General features: G+C 39.3%; 2 protein-coding genes across 2 annotated transcripts in view; both read right to left on the bottom strand.

Annotated features, from left to right (window-relative positions):
- Positions 1-445: 445 nt before the first annotated feature.
- LOC121431141 lies at positions 446-13,896 on the bottom strand. The gene is made up of 3 exons (XM_041628647.1): positions 12,303-13,896; positions 11,235-11,699; positions 446-3,272 (listed from the first exon to the last, which is right to left on the bottom strand). Exons 1-3 carry the CDS (start codon positions 12,540-12,542, stop codon positions 675-677), a joined length of 3,303 nt encoding a protein of 1,100 aa, XP_041484581.1. The 5' UTR covers positions 12,543-13,896; the 3' UTR covers positions 446-674.
- A 3,568-nt stretch (positions 13,897-17,464) lies between these two features.
- LOC121431184 (mannose-P-dolichol utilization defect 1 protein homolog 1-like) overlaps positions 17,465-17,789 on the bottom strand; it is a 9,310-nt gene continuing 8,985 nt past the window's right edge. Inside the window, 1 exon segment of the mRNA XM_041628694.1 lies at positions 17,465-17,519. Coding sequence (XP_041484628.1) covers positions 17,465-17,519 — 55 coding nt within the window.

Genomic DNA, 17,789 nt, shown 5'->3' with positions numbered 1-17,789 from the left:
GAAATACATCCACAACCCAAATTTAGTGACAATCAGTTTAGGGATGGGGGGGGGCAAGATATCACCACATGATTAGCCCTCTTGAAGTCAATGTAATATTTGCCATGTTCGTATTGATTTCAATGTAGCTAATGCATTCATGAGTTCACGCGTTGTTTCCCTATGGACCGATTCCCACCAAATTGTGGTAATGGTGTTAGTTCGGCATGTTCTACCGAGATATGGTATCAAATGTGCTGAAGACAAAATAGGATTTTTGTGTCTTCATCATTTCGGTAGTCTATTCTCATCAAACTACAATGACGTGTAGCACCCGCCGCACCTATTGGCTGAAAATTCTGGGGCCCGTATTATAAAAAGTGGCGATTGATCCGATCAATCGCAACTATGAAAAGCCAGCAAAGTCATAATGAAATGCATTTTGCTCAATTTTTTTTCTAGATATGAATGTATATCCATAAATTCATTGATTTCTAGACAATTTGGTGTGTTCTCCTTTGTTTACAAAGGACATTATGCAAATGTCCTGTAGAAAACATTATGACTTTGATGGATTTCCTTAGAGTTACGGTTGATTGGATCAATCGTAAGTCTTTGTAAGACAGGGCCCAGAACTTACAAAACAGTCATGTTATAAACGATGGCAAGTGAATGATGCGTTGCATAGATGGTTCTTAGCATTTAATTGAATTTTCTCGGCTGTCGGAATGACTGGAATGGCAGTCGTTTGATGAAATGTCAATCGGTTTATCTGGCTTACAATCTGGAAGGGTCTCTGACAAAAAGGGATATCCCCAAGCCTTTTGATTTGCCGAAGGAACTCCCGTGTGGTCGGGAGAGTTCGGAGTTGACCGGGACATGAGATCGGGGGGTTTCGGAGCAGATCGGGGAACGCCGTCGAGTGAGAGTTGCTTAATGGGCATTGATCTGTTCAAGTTACAAGGATTTGTGGATTCTGATCCTTGTGTGTCTCCGTTGAGAAGTTCATCCACAAGGGAAGGTGCCGATTTAGGAATGCCGTTTGAAGATACCATTCTAAGTGGTACTTTGCTATTACTATCTAAGTTAAGTAGTTCTTGCGAATGCGAAGGTGTGTGTTGGCGAATGTCAGGATTAGCATCACCATTCTCAACCTGTGCGTCAGAGGTGTTTGTGGTTTGCATTAAGTCAATAATATCTCCCTGAGGCTTGTCATCATGTGAACCGTTACTACCGGCATCTTCTGCACTGGTGATTGTTTGCATAGGGACGGGACCGCTGGTATCGCGTTGCTTCTTGGAATGGAAGTTCAAGAGTCCCGCTTTGCTGCGGGACCTTGCCTTTGACCTACTGTTACTATTATCACCCGGTTTCTTTGACGAAGGAGAAGAATCGTTTGGTCGTTTGCTTGAATCACTGTCCTTGGAGCTTTGGCGACCTAACTTGATACCAGCGGTAATACTTCCTATACCAGCTAGGAAGGCCGGTCGATGCTTCTGTTTCCTTGTCTTAGGTTTTGTACCAGCTTTTTTGCACAGACGCGGGTGGGGCGCTGCACCGGAACTCGAGCCAGAGTCGGTCGAGGACACGCTTGCTCTTCTCCCTTCCTCGATCGTGACCCGCTTCGGATGCCCACCCTGTGAATATTGACTTTCCGAACTGGATTTTCTTGTCAAGGAAGAGCGTTCCATGGGTTCATCGCCTGAACTCATGGTATGCTTTAATGAGGGTTTCACGGGTTGCCCCGGACGGCCAGGCTCTGGTGCTTTCGTCCATGTGGTCGTGAAACCATCATCAAGTTTCTGAACTATGACTCCCATCTCACCTGTTGCGTTACAGTCAGAGACCGGAGAGGGCGTTTCTTTGCCATGTCCCTGTCTTGGTCCGAGCAAAGGTTCTGTTTCGCTGGTATCTGTGTCTCTAGGAGACATCGACTGTCGAAACCCGCTCTGCGAATCATCGCGGTGTGACGGACCGCCGTACCTATCAGGCAACTGCATTTCGACCTTACCCTGCTTGCTTGGGGAACTTATAGTGTGGATTGACAAGTCATAACTTGGCGGTCCTCTGTCAGTCGACTTATCATCTTGGCCTCCCACTCCAGACTGACCTGCTAAGATCCCTACATTACCTATGGTCCGAAGGATTCTCGGTAATTCATGATGATCGTGTGATTCACCAAACGCATCGGATGCGAGACTACTAGAGCTTTGTCTATTTGCATGATCAGTGTACGTGGTAGAACTGTAAGTACGGTCTCTCCCATGCGGATATATTCCACTATGTGCCCTATCATTGCATCTCCACTGGACTCCAGTATTGTCCTTTATACCTTCGTCATGGGAATGGTACCTCCGGTTCAATCCCACAATATCAGGATCTGCCTGGGCCCCTCTCTTATCCTTGCACCTCAGCGGGCTGGAACTACTTCTCATACGAGTCTGAACTACCGGATTTAAGGGCTTCAATCCATAACCCATCTCAGAAAGTTCTACGAAATGGAGATCTCGCATATCAAGGCTGACCAGGCTTCCGTCGCGTTTAGCCCGGTCAAGTGCTTCGTGACGTTTCAGTGCTTTTTCCTGTCGCTTTTGCTCTCTGTAGTACTCGGAGAAATTGTTAACGATAATGGGAATGGGAAGGGCGATAAAGAGCACACCGCACACACAGCAAACAGAACCAATGATCTTCCCAAGAACGGTGATGGGGCTGATGTCACCGTAACCGACTGTCGTCATCGTGATGGCAGCCCACCAAAAAGACGCAGGAATACTTGTGAATTCGGTAAAAGGAACGTCTTTCTCGGCGAAGTACGCGAGACTCGAGAAAAGCATAATGCCGATGGCGAGGAACAGTATCAGAAGTCCCAGTTCTTTGTAGCTGGTGCGGAGCGTGAAACCCAGTGACTGCAGCCCGGTCGAGTGCCTGGCCAACTTGAGAATCCTCATGATCCGCATCACCCGAAAGATCTGGACAACCCGTCGCATGTTCTGGAACTGCATGACGCTCTCTCGCGACTCGGTGAGGAAGAGTGTTACGTAGTACGGTAAGATGGCCAGGAGATCGATGATGTTGAGGACGCCCTTGAAGAACTTCCACTTGTTGGGAGCGGAAATGAGGCGCAGGAGGTACTCTAGAGTGAACCAAGCTATACAGATGCTCTCTATCATGGCCAATTTGTCATTGTCGATAGGGTTGTTCTGGGCGTCTCTTTTCTGTAAACCTTCCATGGTGTTGAGAGATAGGGCTATGGTGGACAGAATGATGAAAAGGATGGAGATGATAGCGATGACCTGAAAAAGAAAAAAAGACCCAAAAAATTCAAGTGACAAGGATTTTAGAAAAAGAGATTATAATCATATCACCATAAAAAAGTGACTGATTTTATATCATTCTCAAGCATGAAATTCCAGCAACGCCGTTTTTCCCGTTTGCTGCCTCGGACGCATATGTCAGAGCATAGTGTTCTAGAGGGCTGACATTTTTGTATGTGTTATCTCATTGACCAATCAGCAAAACCTTTTTAGGGAGTTGGTCCCTGGGGGGGGGGAATAAATACATAATTACCCCCCCCCCCCCGAAGCCAATGTGTTGCTTACCTAGTTCATAACATTTAGAATTAGGCCTGTAATACACTGATTTCATTTGGGCTATTAGGTATTCATGGGGTCATATCTTGGGCCCACGTGAAGCGAGTCCGAACATATTTGGGCTGTGGAGGCCTTTCCATCATGCTCTACCAGGGCACCGTCGCATAACAGTTACTTTTAGGGTATCTTTGCCATACAATGTTAACTGCCACTGTAACGTTGATCAAACAGTCAATCAAAATCAAGGATTCCATGCAAGTTACCGTAAGGGTAACTTTTATGCAATGGGACCCAGAATGTGGTATCAAAAAGTGATGAACTGCAAGATTGGGAAATATTTATGACGTCACATGTCGGCACTCTATTGCAGCTCAACTGAAATCTATACTACTTCTAAACCACCTTTAGACAAGCGAGATGAGAGAAAAATAAGCACTTTGAATAATTTGCATACAGGGCTTTGAAGTGGAGGAATCATAGGGCCTAGCCAATTCTCAGATGGGAGTAATATCGCAAGTACATCATTTCCCTTCGCCATCCCGGAAACAGAGTTTTGGTGTAATGGCTTATATAGCTCAAGGCGTTCCCATTTCGCTTTTCAACTGAAGTGTTTTGAGGTTGCTCATTTACAAGACAAGTGGTGTCCCCTCAGCATTGGTTTTACGAGTAAAGATACATATTATCGTCTTTCATCCAAGCTTTCACCCTTGGACTTTAGTCATCGGTATATTCTCGCCTCTCTAAGTTCAATATGTCCTTCAAGCCGTCAATATTTCAGACTGAATATATGGTATGCCATCTCATCATCATTCAAAGTCCTTAAAGAAAAAGTTTACTTCAACATAGAATTTATCTAAATAAAAAGAAAAAAAATCTAACAAGCATAACTCTGAAAATTCCATCAAAATCGGATGTAAAATAAGAAAGTTATGACATTTTTAATTTTCTTTTAATTTCACGAAACAGTTATATGCATATCCTGGTCGGTATGCAACTGAAGGAACTGATGACGTCACTCAATCACTTTTTCCTTAGTAATTTATTATATAAACAATGAAATATTTCTTCTCCTCATTGTCATATAAAACAAAGTTTTACTCCTCCCTGAACATTTGGAATTACAATGCTTTAACATTTGAACAATAATAATTAAAACAACCAAAAAAAAGGATGAGGAACACCATCGACTATCTCATTTGCATATCACTGAGTTGTGCATATAATTGTTTTTATAAAAATAAGCGAAAGGTTAAAATGGCAAATTTCTCTATTTTACATCCGATTATGATGACATTTTCTGCGTTAGGCTTTCTGTATTGATCCAAATCCAATTTGTCTGGGGTGGACTTGACCTTTACTTTAGTACATTTATTAGAACTCCTTGCAGACGGTTGCTATAAGTTTCTGCAATATGCAGGAGATATAGGTGTAGGCATATTTTCTTGATTGTGGGTTTCTGCATAGGTACCATTAGCATAATGAATCAAGAGATATGGCGTATGGGGTAACATTTCTACAAGGTTGCGAGAAAGCGAGCGAAGCGAACAAGCACAAAGTTTGGACTTTTTGATACCAAAAAGTCAAATTCTGGATTAGTTTTGCCGTACCATCCAGTGAAAAACACATTTCAACCCTTTTCCCTTTCTTCTCTTTTTTTTCTTCTTCTTGCCCCCCCCCCCCCCCCAGATGCTGGGCATGAGTGCGGAATTAATCTCTATGGCAAGTGCCAATGCCAAGTGCACATTTTGTTATGATAAAAAAATAACACATAATCGGTATCTATATCAGATGTATTGATTAACGTTTTGTTTATCTGTCGATAAACGTGAAAGGAGCAACGTAGATAACAACACTTCATATAGCGCTGGGCTATATAAAGAATTCAACAAAAAGGGAAAAGAATTAAAAAGAAAAAAACGTGCGTCCACACCTACAATTTTGAAGTCAGCCACCTGACTATGTGTAGTTGTTGCTTCGGGATATTTACACAAAATGGGGAGGTGCTCTTTTTTCGCATTAGCGCCCGATGTTACAATAATGCCCTTGAACGATGGAGAAGCATTTACATGCTGATATAAAGTACATTGTTTATCGTGCAAAGCAGGATGCGACCAAATTCCGAGTCCTTGGGTATCTATTGATCGATAATTATGTATAGGAGCGATATAGGATGCGATGCGGAGAAACAGACAGGTGTACTTCGCCGACAAAGCCTCCTGGACATTTATGTTTTCAAACATCTGACGTCAAAAGTTCCCCCACACTACGCCCCCGCTAACACTTCCTCAAAATAAATCAAAACCACCATGGTGTCAGTTGCGTCTACCAATTATCTCATCAATACCTTGCAAAATCGTGTACTTTTTCTACGGTTGCCGAGTGTTACATACTCGCATACATGTTCTATTTTGTGAATATCTTTTCATTTCGAATGGTAATGATATTCAGATCATTTTCAATGATTTGGAAAATCGTGTACTTTTTCTACGGTTGCCGAGTGTTACATACATGATGTGCATATATTCTATTGCACTGTAATTAAGGGCTTATGAAATGCTTGAAAACAAATTCAGAAGGGTGAACAAAATGTGTGAGAATATTTTGTAAGATGACATTTTCAAGATTCATATATATGTATATATATATATATATATATATATATATATATATATATATATATATATATATATATATATACAGTGCGTCCCAGAATAAACGAAACCGAGATTTAGCGATCATTTATCATAACTTAATCATAAATAGAATAGACAAATGACCTACCAATTTAAAGCTTAGAATCTCCTCTTACATCTGATATTACCTAGGTTATTTTTCATTAACGCATGAGTGAGCAAAAACGATTTGAAGAAAGGATACCAAAAACTCATTTGGCGGGGGTATCTGGGTTTCAAAATGAAAACCACATTTCTGAAAAGCTCAATATCTGCTCTTTAATTTGGTACCTACATTACAGAAAATGATCAAGAAATAAAAAAGTTCTGGTCATTTGAAATAAGGCTTGTATTTCCATAATTTCATGAGATAAACGTGTTTTCACCGGTTTCCCACAGAAGCTTTCGCATGGTGAACAAAAGATTTAATGCATGGCTGATCGTCAACAAAACAGTGTCGAGAGAGTTTGAAAGCCAGCCTGGAGAACCTCTTCATTTTATGAAATTATTGAAATTCAAGCCTTATTTCAAATGACCAGAACTTTGTTATTTCTTGACCATGTTCTGTAATTTAGGTATCAAATTAAAGAGGAGATATTGAACTTTTCAAAAATGTGGTTTTTGTTTGAAACCCAGATACCCCCCGCCAAATGATTTTTTGATATCCTTTCTTCAAATTGTATTTGCTCACTCATGCGTGAATGAAAAATAATCTAAGTAATATCAGATGAAAGAGGAGATTCTAAGCTTTAAATTGGTAGGTCATTTGTCTATTTTATTTATGATTAAGTAATGATAAATGATCGCTAAATCTCGGTTTCGTTTTTTCTGGGACGCACTGTATATATATATATATATGTAGTGATTTTTTTTCAAAACATTCAGAGAGATAGGTGAGAAAAAACAATGAATGCGTTGAATCAGTTTTATCATATCGGGTATAGAGAACATAATCATATTAATGAGGAGAAAGAGATTTTAAATTCATATTTAATATTGCAAATACCATTCCATTTTGAATGGTAATGGTATTTTGAGAATTTTCCAGTGGTTTCAAATTTTGTATGATGATATTTTCAAGATTTAGAGATAAAGGGATTTTTTTTCAAACATGTTGGATGAGTTGAATCAATAAATAATGAAGAAAAATTATAAAGAAAAAGATGGAAAAGTTTCATAAACACAAAAGTGGGAAAAATTTTGTCGCCTCGATGTTCACGGCACCGATTGCATGGTATGGGAAGGGAGTTAAGAGAAAGAAATTCCTTGCCTAAGAATTAAGTCAGTGCAGACGTTTAATATTACCATGATTGATGAGGGGTTTACACTCGTCATGATGTCAGCAACGTAAGGAATCTGTACTCTCGCTTCCCTCATTCCCTTGTAATCTTACAAATGTCTATATTAACCATTGCTTCTCCGGTGGGACAATGAGGCGAATATAGTATTTCATTAATGGGGGGGGGGGATTTGATACCTTATATTTATCTTTAAAAAAATGTCATTTCATGAATGAAGTAGGAGTTCATTTATCATCTACTGTATTTATATGTGTATATTTTTAATGGTTTAAAATACATTTATATGATATATTTTGTTGTAAATTTGTATTTGTTATGATTTCGAAATAAAGACATTGAATTGAATTGTATGAGCCAAATGTGTTATGGAGAATATTTAGGGGAATGAAGACCTAGTTCTTTTGTTTCTCGGAGAACGGTCCCATTTCCCTACCAAAAATCCACAACCGATCCAAAAAGGAAGTCACTACAAACATGCAACTTTATCCCGTGATTCAAAAAGGGGAGGCATAGCCAGGATGTGTACTAGCGAGGCGATACTTAATAATAGTTCGCCAGTAAGGCTTTAGTTTTAAGTTCACTATTAAAGACAAAAAGTAACATTAATGTGAACAAAAGTGATATTCATAGCACTGCAAATCATATAAATTACCAATTTGATAGTTGTTGAATTTAGAACAATTACGCGCTAGCATGACTGGCCCATTTCATTCAGACTAATATCTCCGGAAGATATGAAATAAGTAATGAAAACACTTTAATGAGAGGGAGAGAGAGAGGGGGGGGGGGAGATGCCGCGCACGCTACAATAATTTTGATAATTGGGAGGGAAAGACAGAAGGGGTGGGGAAGGGTATAGAGAAAAGTGAGAGAGAGAGAGAGAGAGAGGAGAGACGGGAGAGGGTGGGGGCAGGTGGAGGACCGAAGTTTGCAGGCAGAAGAATAGCCATTTTGCCGTTTCCTCTGCTACGATTAAATTCCAGGCTTCTAATTACACGGCCCCATGTGTAAAGGAGACGGAAGACGGTGTCGCGCCACTGTAGCAGGCTGTGATAAGGCGCCAACAGTCAGTAGTCTTCAAATTCGATCCGAATTTGACTAACCAATGTATATGAAACTAAATTGAAACTGCTTCCATCTTGATGGTCATTGTGTCATCTGGGCTTTCGATATGGTCGCCGACCCGCCGTTGTTTTTGTATGGCGACGTAAGGAGAATAAAACAACAAAGAGAATGTATTGTAAAATGTCGGTCATGACAAAGAACAACCAAGTAGTCTTTGTCGTAAATTGGTGAAACAAACAGCAATTTTGTCCGTGACTCTGTGAAAACGACATATTTGCCGTTTATCGTAAGCTCTAAAATTTTGTAGGAAACTTAACCAATTATCGACAAAGACCTAATAGACCTGTGTTCGTGAATCCTCCGTACGCCGTTAAGCGAAAACTCTCTAATGATGGTCAGGGGTGGTACTAGATCATAAAATTTTTCCTCATAAAATTTTCCATGTAGTGTAAGTTAAAAAAGGGAAAGAACACAAGCATTGGGGGGGGGGGGCACAGCATTGTTCACAGACAATGCAGTGCCCCCCCCCCAATGCTTTGTCTCCTCCGGGTCACGGTCCGCTACTGCAAGGGATACAAACAGAAGAGATGAGAAGAAAGAAAAGTTTCAAAAAGAGGGGGTATGGAACGTGTACTACTATCCGATCCCTATCATTCAATTTAGAAAAGATGATGCCATCTATATTAAGTCTTGCCCCCCCCCCGTCCTTCTATCAACACATAAACTAACCTCTATCGACATTAATGACGTCATGGCTTGTTTGTGGTTTGTGTCTTACGTACTGTACAAAAGATCATTATCTTGATAGTTAAGTTTTGCGATAATTCAGAGGTCAAGATCTGAAAACTTTTTGCAAGTGAAAAATGCCAGTTTGAATCGATACAAATGAGATCACAATGAACACGATATTGAAATTGCATAAGAAAGTTGGGGTTGATCTAAAACAGCTAATACAAAGATTGTCTTTACTCAGTGCTCAGTTTTATTTTGCTGGTTTGAAATTAAGTATTCTAATAAACCATAGCTGTTGGCACTGGTGCATCGATGGGGATGGGGGTGGGGAAATTGGATCTCCTTATAAAATAAAAAGATTTAAAAGCATAATGAAATAGTTATACATATATTTATATGAATAAATAAATATATATATATATAACGTCAAAAAGGAGGAAAAGAAAAGGAAAAAGCAGGAAACTAAAAAGGGGAAGGACTGTGACATCATTTACCGATTAATATTATTCTGTTTCTGTTTATGGTAGTTCCCATAGGAACTTGGCAGAACAGCTTTTTGCCAAGCTGGTATATAACCAAATACCTATGTCACAACCTATTACATAATACCTCACGGTAAGTTCATGATTGAATGCAGACGAAATTAAGCTAGAACTTTAAACAGAAGCTATTCGAAAACAGGATTTTTTAAGCTTAGGGTTCTATTAAACATAAAATGTATACATTGTGTAATCTCGTTGAAACTTCCAAGCAGTCTGCTCAAAATGGTGTTAATGAAAATCTTATATCTTTTATTTTTATTCAGCTTTAAAACTTCAGAATTAAGTAGAAGAAGAAAAATAATTAATATTTTCCTTATCTTTTCTTCCCTATCAATGCCAAGTCAATATTTTTTTTATATCGTTAGTATTGGGTGGCTGGTATTCATTGTGTTTGTCCATCCGCATAGAATGCATTCAAATATTCATGTCTTTGCTTTTTTATTAATTTTTTTTTACATATTTTCAATTAAGTTATATCCAATGGGGCGATGGAGGCAACTGACGTTTAATTGAATTTTTTAATAAAAAATGGTAGAAGATTTGCGTTCAATTGCAACCAAATTATTAAAAGAAATTATAACACATATTTGCACAATGTAATCGAGCATAAAGCTTCTTGCAATGAGCCAACAGGCCTTGTTCTTGAACGCCCCAATTCTGACTTGCAAAGGTTCCTTTCGCTTAGAATCAGAAAAAAATCGTGGATGTTTGTATACTACGATCCATTTTTACTATTTTTATCATTATGAATACAATAACTGCGTATGAAACGTAATGAAGGGGCTAACTTTAGGTCGATAGGAAGGTCTTGAACAAACATTATCATTTCGAATCAATATGTGACGGCGGCAGTGTGATGCAGGCTGTTCAAGAATGCGATGCCGCTTTAGAATAGCTTCCCTGAATGGCTTGTTATGAATATGGTGATGAAGGCATAGCGGGGAGGAACGCCTGATTTAAGGGACATATCACAAGAGAGGAATTGATGTCCCTACGTCCCATGGTTTCACAATTAGTGCAGAAGAAAAGACGAGAAATAATTAAGAAATAATAATGAGACCATAATAATGTAAAGGTAAGATATGAAAAGAAACAGTACAATCCCAAAATAGCTAAGAAAGCTGTTCGCACTAGCGTGCTTTGCCTATTGTGTAGTATGACGTAATCATATCAACGACGAGGATTTGACGTGATGAAATAAATGATTACAAACATCGCGAAGAATATATCGCCACGGTCACTTCGGCGAAACCAACTCCATCCAGACTTTATTTCGAATGACATACCAGCGAGCAATTTGGAGTCGGTTTCGTCGGTGTGACTGCTGCATGAACAATGAAGTGAAGTACCAACCTTTGCAGCGGTCGATGAGTTTGGTTTCTCCATAAGATCCCAGAGCTGTCGTCGTCTGTCGGCCAGGCATCCTGTTCCAAAATCTTCTTCCTCCCTCTGCCTTAGACTGTCCTCAATCCTCCTCTGTTCCTCTACCTGCTGCTCCTTCTTAGCGTGGTACTTGTGCTGGCAGCAGGATTCCATGTACAGTTCATCGATACCCCAGTACTCCAGGTCTTCACTGAAGGACACCGGGCAGATGTCCTCAATCAGATGCAGCTTGCCTGTCCGGTAGAAGTTGAGGATAGAGCAGAACGACCCAGGGTGACGGTCGAAGAAATATTCGTTGTCGATGAGGACGTAGTCGTCGCAGATGGCCATGATGGTTTCGTGGGTGGTGCATTCACGGAGTCTTCCGAGCCGAGATCTCGGGAGTCGACTCAAGGTTCGCCACATTACTTCATGACGCACGCCACCAACGTTGACCTATCAAACATCAAAGGATTTATTGTAATATGAAACTACCTTCATAAATCAAAACAGCAAAGGAGCAAGAACATTTCAATAAAGGCCAAGGTACTTTGCCCCACTCACGAACAAACATCTCTAACCTTTGAATGGGTACGCAATATCAAGTTCTACTATAATCATGATAAACGTCATTTGAGTGGAGAATGCGAGATATCAAATAAGCTCGGTACAGATTCAGCATGATGAAAGGTAAATTCGTAAACGAACGCGTCTAGCTTGGTACTATTGCGAAAAATAGGAGAATGACTACTGCAGCAGAATCAGATAATATCACCTCCTTGTCCGACAGAGTATTTATTTCGGCTAGATTGTTTTCCAACAATAAAGATGCATGATTTGTCAAACGATTTTTTTTGTATAACTAATATATAAAAAACGAAGGATCGGATCCATTGACTTGATTACAAAAGCACATAACCATCAATGATCGTGACATCGTGTTACCCAAATTACATCACGTAATGGGTATATCATAATCTTTCACACATATCCTAATATTAAAAATGTGGACTTTTAAGTGAAAATATCTATGAATTGCAAAAGAAACGTCTAGCTTGCCTTAACTCTCCGACTTAAAGATCGAAGCCTCAAGATCTCATCTGGCGTCGGAAATCCAGGCGGAGGAGAAGATATATTCCTGTGTCCAGACAGGGGTTTCAACGGGAAGGATGACCCGTCATCATCGCCCTTGTCGGCTCCCGCCCCGTCGGAAGACGTCGAGGGACCAATTGCAGTTGGAGCAGCCGAGGACGTCGGGGACTTGGACCCCGAAGCTTCGGCGTCCCCGTCCGACGACATCCTGACCGAATTCTGGTGTGTGGACCACACGATTGTGCCTTTGCTGTTCGATGCGGTGGAATTCTCGAGGAAGTGTTTTTTCTCTCCGCATCCGGTCAGCCCGACGAGTCGGTTGTGGCCTTGATCATAGACTGTGAGTTATGTTCCTGATCTGGAAGGTTTTATATACAGTTCATCCATGTGAAATCTATTCCGCTTTCGAAGGATTCGGGTTGTTTCGTATTCGTTTCTTACGACCCCAGCATGTTCCAACACCTGTAGTAAAAGAGTATGATCAAAATGAGATAAGTATACTCGTAATTCAATACAGTATGTTCCACAACAACACTTGCTTTTAATGGTGTACCCTGCATCTCATTGAACCTGTATAATGGTTCGACGTCAACTGCCTATACAAATTTTGACCATAGAATTGGAGTATCTGGAAACATTGATTCGTCATTTTTGTAATTTCAAGTTGATCCGTTCCTATTTCAGGAATATATCACGAACGTTAAGAAAGATTATGATCATGCTGATTTCATGCTGACTTCCTCCTCCTCATGACTGTGTGGACAAGATAGATCGTGACATCCCATTATTATTATTATTGTTGTCCAATTTTACCCACTTATTTGCAACAGAACAAGCAATGCAAGTACCTAATGGCAGATGAATATCAGCAAATGTGCATTTTGCCCCTGATTCTGTAACTCTTAACGTGTTTCATTTTTTATTGCACAAACAAAGGCCGCTGCGACATTAAAATTGTGAATATTCGGACTGCATTGTTTATCTCGATAGCTCATCACTTCTGTCATACACAGAACACCACAGCACACTCATAATGCTCATCACAGCGATAAGGATCTGGGCTTTCGTTTCATCAAGCACGAAGATGAGGGAACCACATGGAAAAGGGAACTTCAGAAAGGGGCTGACCCGACCCTGCCTCTGATCATCACGATCTACCCACCATCCGCACGAAGCAACACACAGGTTTAATTAGAAAGACATCTAGTGCAGCAAAGCTCGGGCATGCATGGCGTTTGGCTTATATGGGTTTTTCATTACGGAAGTAATCACAGATGAGTACTGGTTGAGTAATAATGAATACCGCCGCTGAACTACCCAGTCGTTGACGATGTTCCACAGTCCTAGAATGTCGCTGGATGACTGGTAAAGGGGCGAATAACAGGACAGGTTTCAGGTATACCTATCAAACACAATTTGTTGTAGGCTTACGAGTTGCGTTTGATGTATATAATCAATCAGAACGAATGTTATCACTCTCTGAAATATGCGCCAAATGAAAGTATGCGCACGGGGTGTTATCTGTGATATAAGTGAGTATTGATAGTGGTGAACGCAAAGAGTGGTATCATAAAAGCCACAGTTTGGTGAAACCTTGGTTAACATAGACCATACTTTTATGAAGTGTCAGTTGCAAACCAATTTTCTAATTAAAAAAAAAATTCTTATCCTGCTGCACAAAGTTGTCAAAAATAGAGTCGTGAAATGGGAATAAAAGAATAATACAGAAATATAATCAATTTCAAGGAATACATTCATTGGTACATCCATGGACCTACTAGTAGGTCCATGGTACATTACAATTGCCATGAATATTAAAGGAGAATGAAACCATTGGAACTAGATAGCTTGTGTGAAAACAGAAAAATCAAAGAAACAGGTCAACAAAAGTTTGAGAAAAATTGGACAAATAATGAGTAAGTTATGAGCATTTGAATATTGCGATCACTAATGCTATGGAGATAGCAAATCGGCAATGCGACAAAGATGTGTGATGTCACTTGTGAACAACTCTCCCCATTACTTTAGTATATATTTCACTTGAATTGCCTCTTTTATCACATCTATCCATAGATCATGTGTTCTTTCTACATGAGGGCATGTAATACATATTTTTTAAGAATACATCTTGGATAAAGAGTTTGTATCATCATAAGAAAAAGTAAAAAGAGACATTTTGAGGGTATTTTATAGTCCACCAAAGGGAAAGTTGTTCATCAGTGACATCACACATCCTTGTCGCATTGCCAATGGGAGGATCTCCATAGCATTAGTGATTGCAATATTCAAATGCTCATAACTTTCTCATTATTTGTCTGATTTTTCTCAAACTTTCTTTATTCTTATTCTTTGATTTTTCTGTTTCTACACAAGCCTCTTTGTTCCAAAGGTTTCATTCCCCTTTAAAGTTATCATGAATCCCAGCATTCCATCGAAGTGTGGTTTTGAATTCTAGTTTGGACTAGGGCTAAACCTAGTTTTAATCATCAGCATGCCAACCAAATACTTTTAAATACATTACCGCATCCTTCCTTCAAAATAAAATTGCCCCCCCCCAAAAAAAAAAAAAAAAAAAAAACATAGCTACATGAATGAAATAAGATTTTCATAATATTAATAATACTATTAATAAGAAGAAGAAGGAGAAAAAGAAGAAGAATAAAGGAACAATAATATACTACTACTACTACTACTGCTGCTGCTGCTGGTACTGTATACTACTACTATATACTACTACTACTACTCCTACTACTACTACTACTACTCCTACTACTACTACTACTGCTGCTGCTGCTGCTGCTGCTGTTGCTGATGCTACTACTACTACTATACTACTACTACTACAGTATATCTACAGCTACTATATAGTAATGATGATAATAATAAATGGTAACCATAGTTTTTTCTATTTTCATACAGTTTATATCAATTTTCGGGGCTTTCTTTCACTCTTCCAATGTCATGCTGTGAGACAGAACCACCTATCAACTATTAAATGACTTATGAAAACAAATTGTTTTGACTGTGTGTAATAAATCACCAGTAACCACATTCGTAATGAATGAGTAATTCCCCCAGAGGAAAGCAACTACATGTATACATTATTCATAAGATCGGCTCTGATTAATAAATGCCACTGTCACACGAACGTAACCTAGTCCAAACCCACCGACGGTATATCAAGGTTAGGGATGCAGTAACTATTGATGGTGTGACTGCGGTTTTTTAGGGTAGGAACGCGCTAAACCACAACCGACAGACATGACAGAGTTAAGTGAATATCATTAAAGGAGAACGAAACCTACAAGTTAATTTGAATGATTTGATCTATTGTTACCTTCTTCATTCATAACATTCGAGTACAATACATTTTTCATTCTATAACAAACACAATATATTGGTAATTGGTTTTAGGCATGAGTCATAAGGAACATTGACTACAGTAAATTAATTGCCATTCTAAACAAATATGATCTACTACCAAATAATTTCAACATTTACAGCTAGATTCATATAAGAGAGAAAAATCGAGCAGGTAATGACAATTTGAGAAAGATAAAATGAATACGAAAAGGTTATGAGAATTTGAATATTGTGATCTCTAATGCTACTTAGATCCCCCACTGGCAATGTGACAAAGATCTGTTGCATCAGTCACACACGTTCAACTTCCTCGTCACTTTAGTTCATATTTCACTTAAATTAATTTGTTCTTTTATCTAATCTGTTGCAATTAAATTCGAGCGTTCTTTTTATGATCATCTCATAAAAAGAGGACATGTAGGCTACTACAGCTTTCATGATAATAATAATAATAATAAAGTAATAATCATGATAACGCTTTATTTACCCAGATTAGCCACTTCATTTAGGAAACTGCTCTACCAGCGGGCCCTGCGTAACATAATATGTTATTATTACACTTCTCCAATCTAAATGCTTAGCGCCTAGTAAGAAGGCAGAAGGTACATTTTTTTTTTTATAAGTCTTTGGTATGACTCGGCCGGGATCGAACCCACGACCTTCCGTTCATGAGGCGGACGCTCTACCACGATATGAGTGCAGTGCAGTGGGTGTCACGTTACAGCATGGGCAATTGTTGGTCCAGAAAAGGACCGCCCGAACTCTGCGTGTCAATAGGTTTGTTCTTGTCATCTGCAAGAGAGTTTGGGAGGTCTTCTTCAGGACAACCATTTCCCATAACAGATACATGGTGTACCATGAAACCCACTTCACTCTTCCTCTTCGCCATGGAAACCTTCAGACATGTCAGAAGTTACAGGTTTCATAACATCATATTGTGGATAAATTTTCGTCCTATCATTAGAATGAGAACGAATTAGTGTTTGTGGTACACTCTTAAAATGTTGGGCAACATGTCACACTTGTACAGCTTTCCCTAGGAAACACATTATCCTCTCTGAAAATGTTGGGCAACATACTGTCCACACAACAATTAGTTAAAAAGGGTTATCCAACTCTGGGTAGTTTTCAACCAATGCTGTGTAGTTTTCACCCAAAGCACACATTATTGGTTTAAATAAAGTTTTAACCAATTACTGTTTTACCCAATTACATTTCTAGAGTGGATATTGTGCCTCCTAAGGAAAGTTCTATACATATTTGACGTGACATATATCTTGTTAGAATTGTCAATCGGAGGATCCCCATTGCAATTAGTCTCGAACTTTGATTGCTTGTCTAAGTATACTCAAACTTTCGTTCATTTTATTCTTCCATTTTTCGCTTCATCGAAGCTAAGTTTCCGTTGGTTTACTTGAAAATCACTCACAAGAGACCTTTAGACATAAAAATATGCCAAGTATTCTATAATTATTACAAACATAGGTCTACGAAAAATCAAGAAGAAAATCAATAATAATCAACAGAATTCATTGACTGTGCATTTTTGCGTGAGTATTTGAGGCGTAAGTTGGATGAATGACCCTGTACATAGACCATAGTTTTCACGGAGCTTCCTGTCCGTGTAACATTAGGAGCAACTCTATGGACGGTCAGAAATTAAGAGACCTATATCAGTCTAAAAATTTTGAGTAATTACAAAGGAGCATGCCCTTTAAATATGTTACATCGTTGATAACAATATGGGGTCTTTTAACATATCCTTCTCATCCACCCACCACCTTGAATGTACCCATTTTCTGGTAAGCCGGCATTTGGTACCTAACATTTAAAAACGAAATCGTATACTTTACACATTGTGTAAATAGAGGGGACAATGTGCCCTGTATAGTTAAAATGCGAATAATAATTACTGGCAGCGTATACGTCGGAATGAATACAGCACGAAAGGGCTTAACATTGTGGAATACTAAGAGCGAATGAAGTCTGCCAACTTTTCATTACGAGCTGCATGGGGTATGGTAATTCAATTAATACTCCAACTTAACATGTTAGCGAGTGGCCGTGCATGCTAATCAAATACAGAATCCT

The sequence above is a fragment of the Lytechinus variegatus genome, chromosome 17, assembly GCF_018143015.1.
Source record: "Lytechinus variegatus isolate NC3 chromosome 17, Lvar_3.0, whole genome shotgun sequence".
Lineage (NCBI taxonomy): Eukaryota > Metazoa > Echinodermata > Echinoidea > Temnopleuroida > Toxopneustidae > Lytechinus > Lytechinus variegatus.
This window is presented reverse-complemented; position numbering and strand designations above follow the sequence as displayed.

Excerpts from the sequence above, each read along its gene's own strand:
- LOC121431141 (XM_041628647.1), bottom strand. The coding sequence starts at position 12,542 with ATGTCGTCGGACGGGGACGCCGAAGCTTCGGGGTCCAAGTCCCCGACG. Across the intron at positions 11,700-12,302 it reads CTTTAAGTCGGAGAGTTAAG|GTCAACGTTGGTGGCGTGCG; the intron begins GCAAGCTAGACG and ends GATGTTTGATAG. Across the intron at positions 3,273-11,234 it reads ACTCATCGACCGCTGCAAAG|GTCATCGCTATCATCTCCAT; the intron begins GTTGGTACTTCA and ends TTTCTTTTTCAG.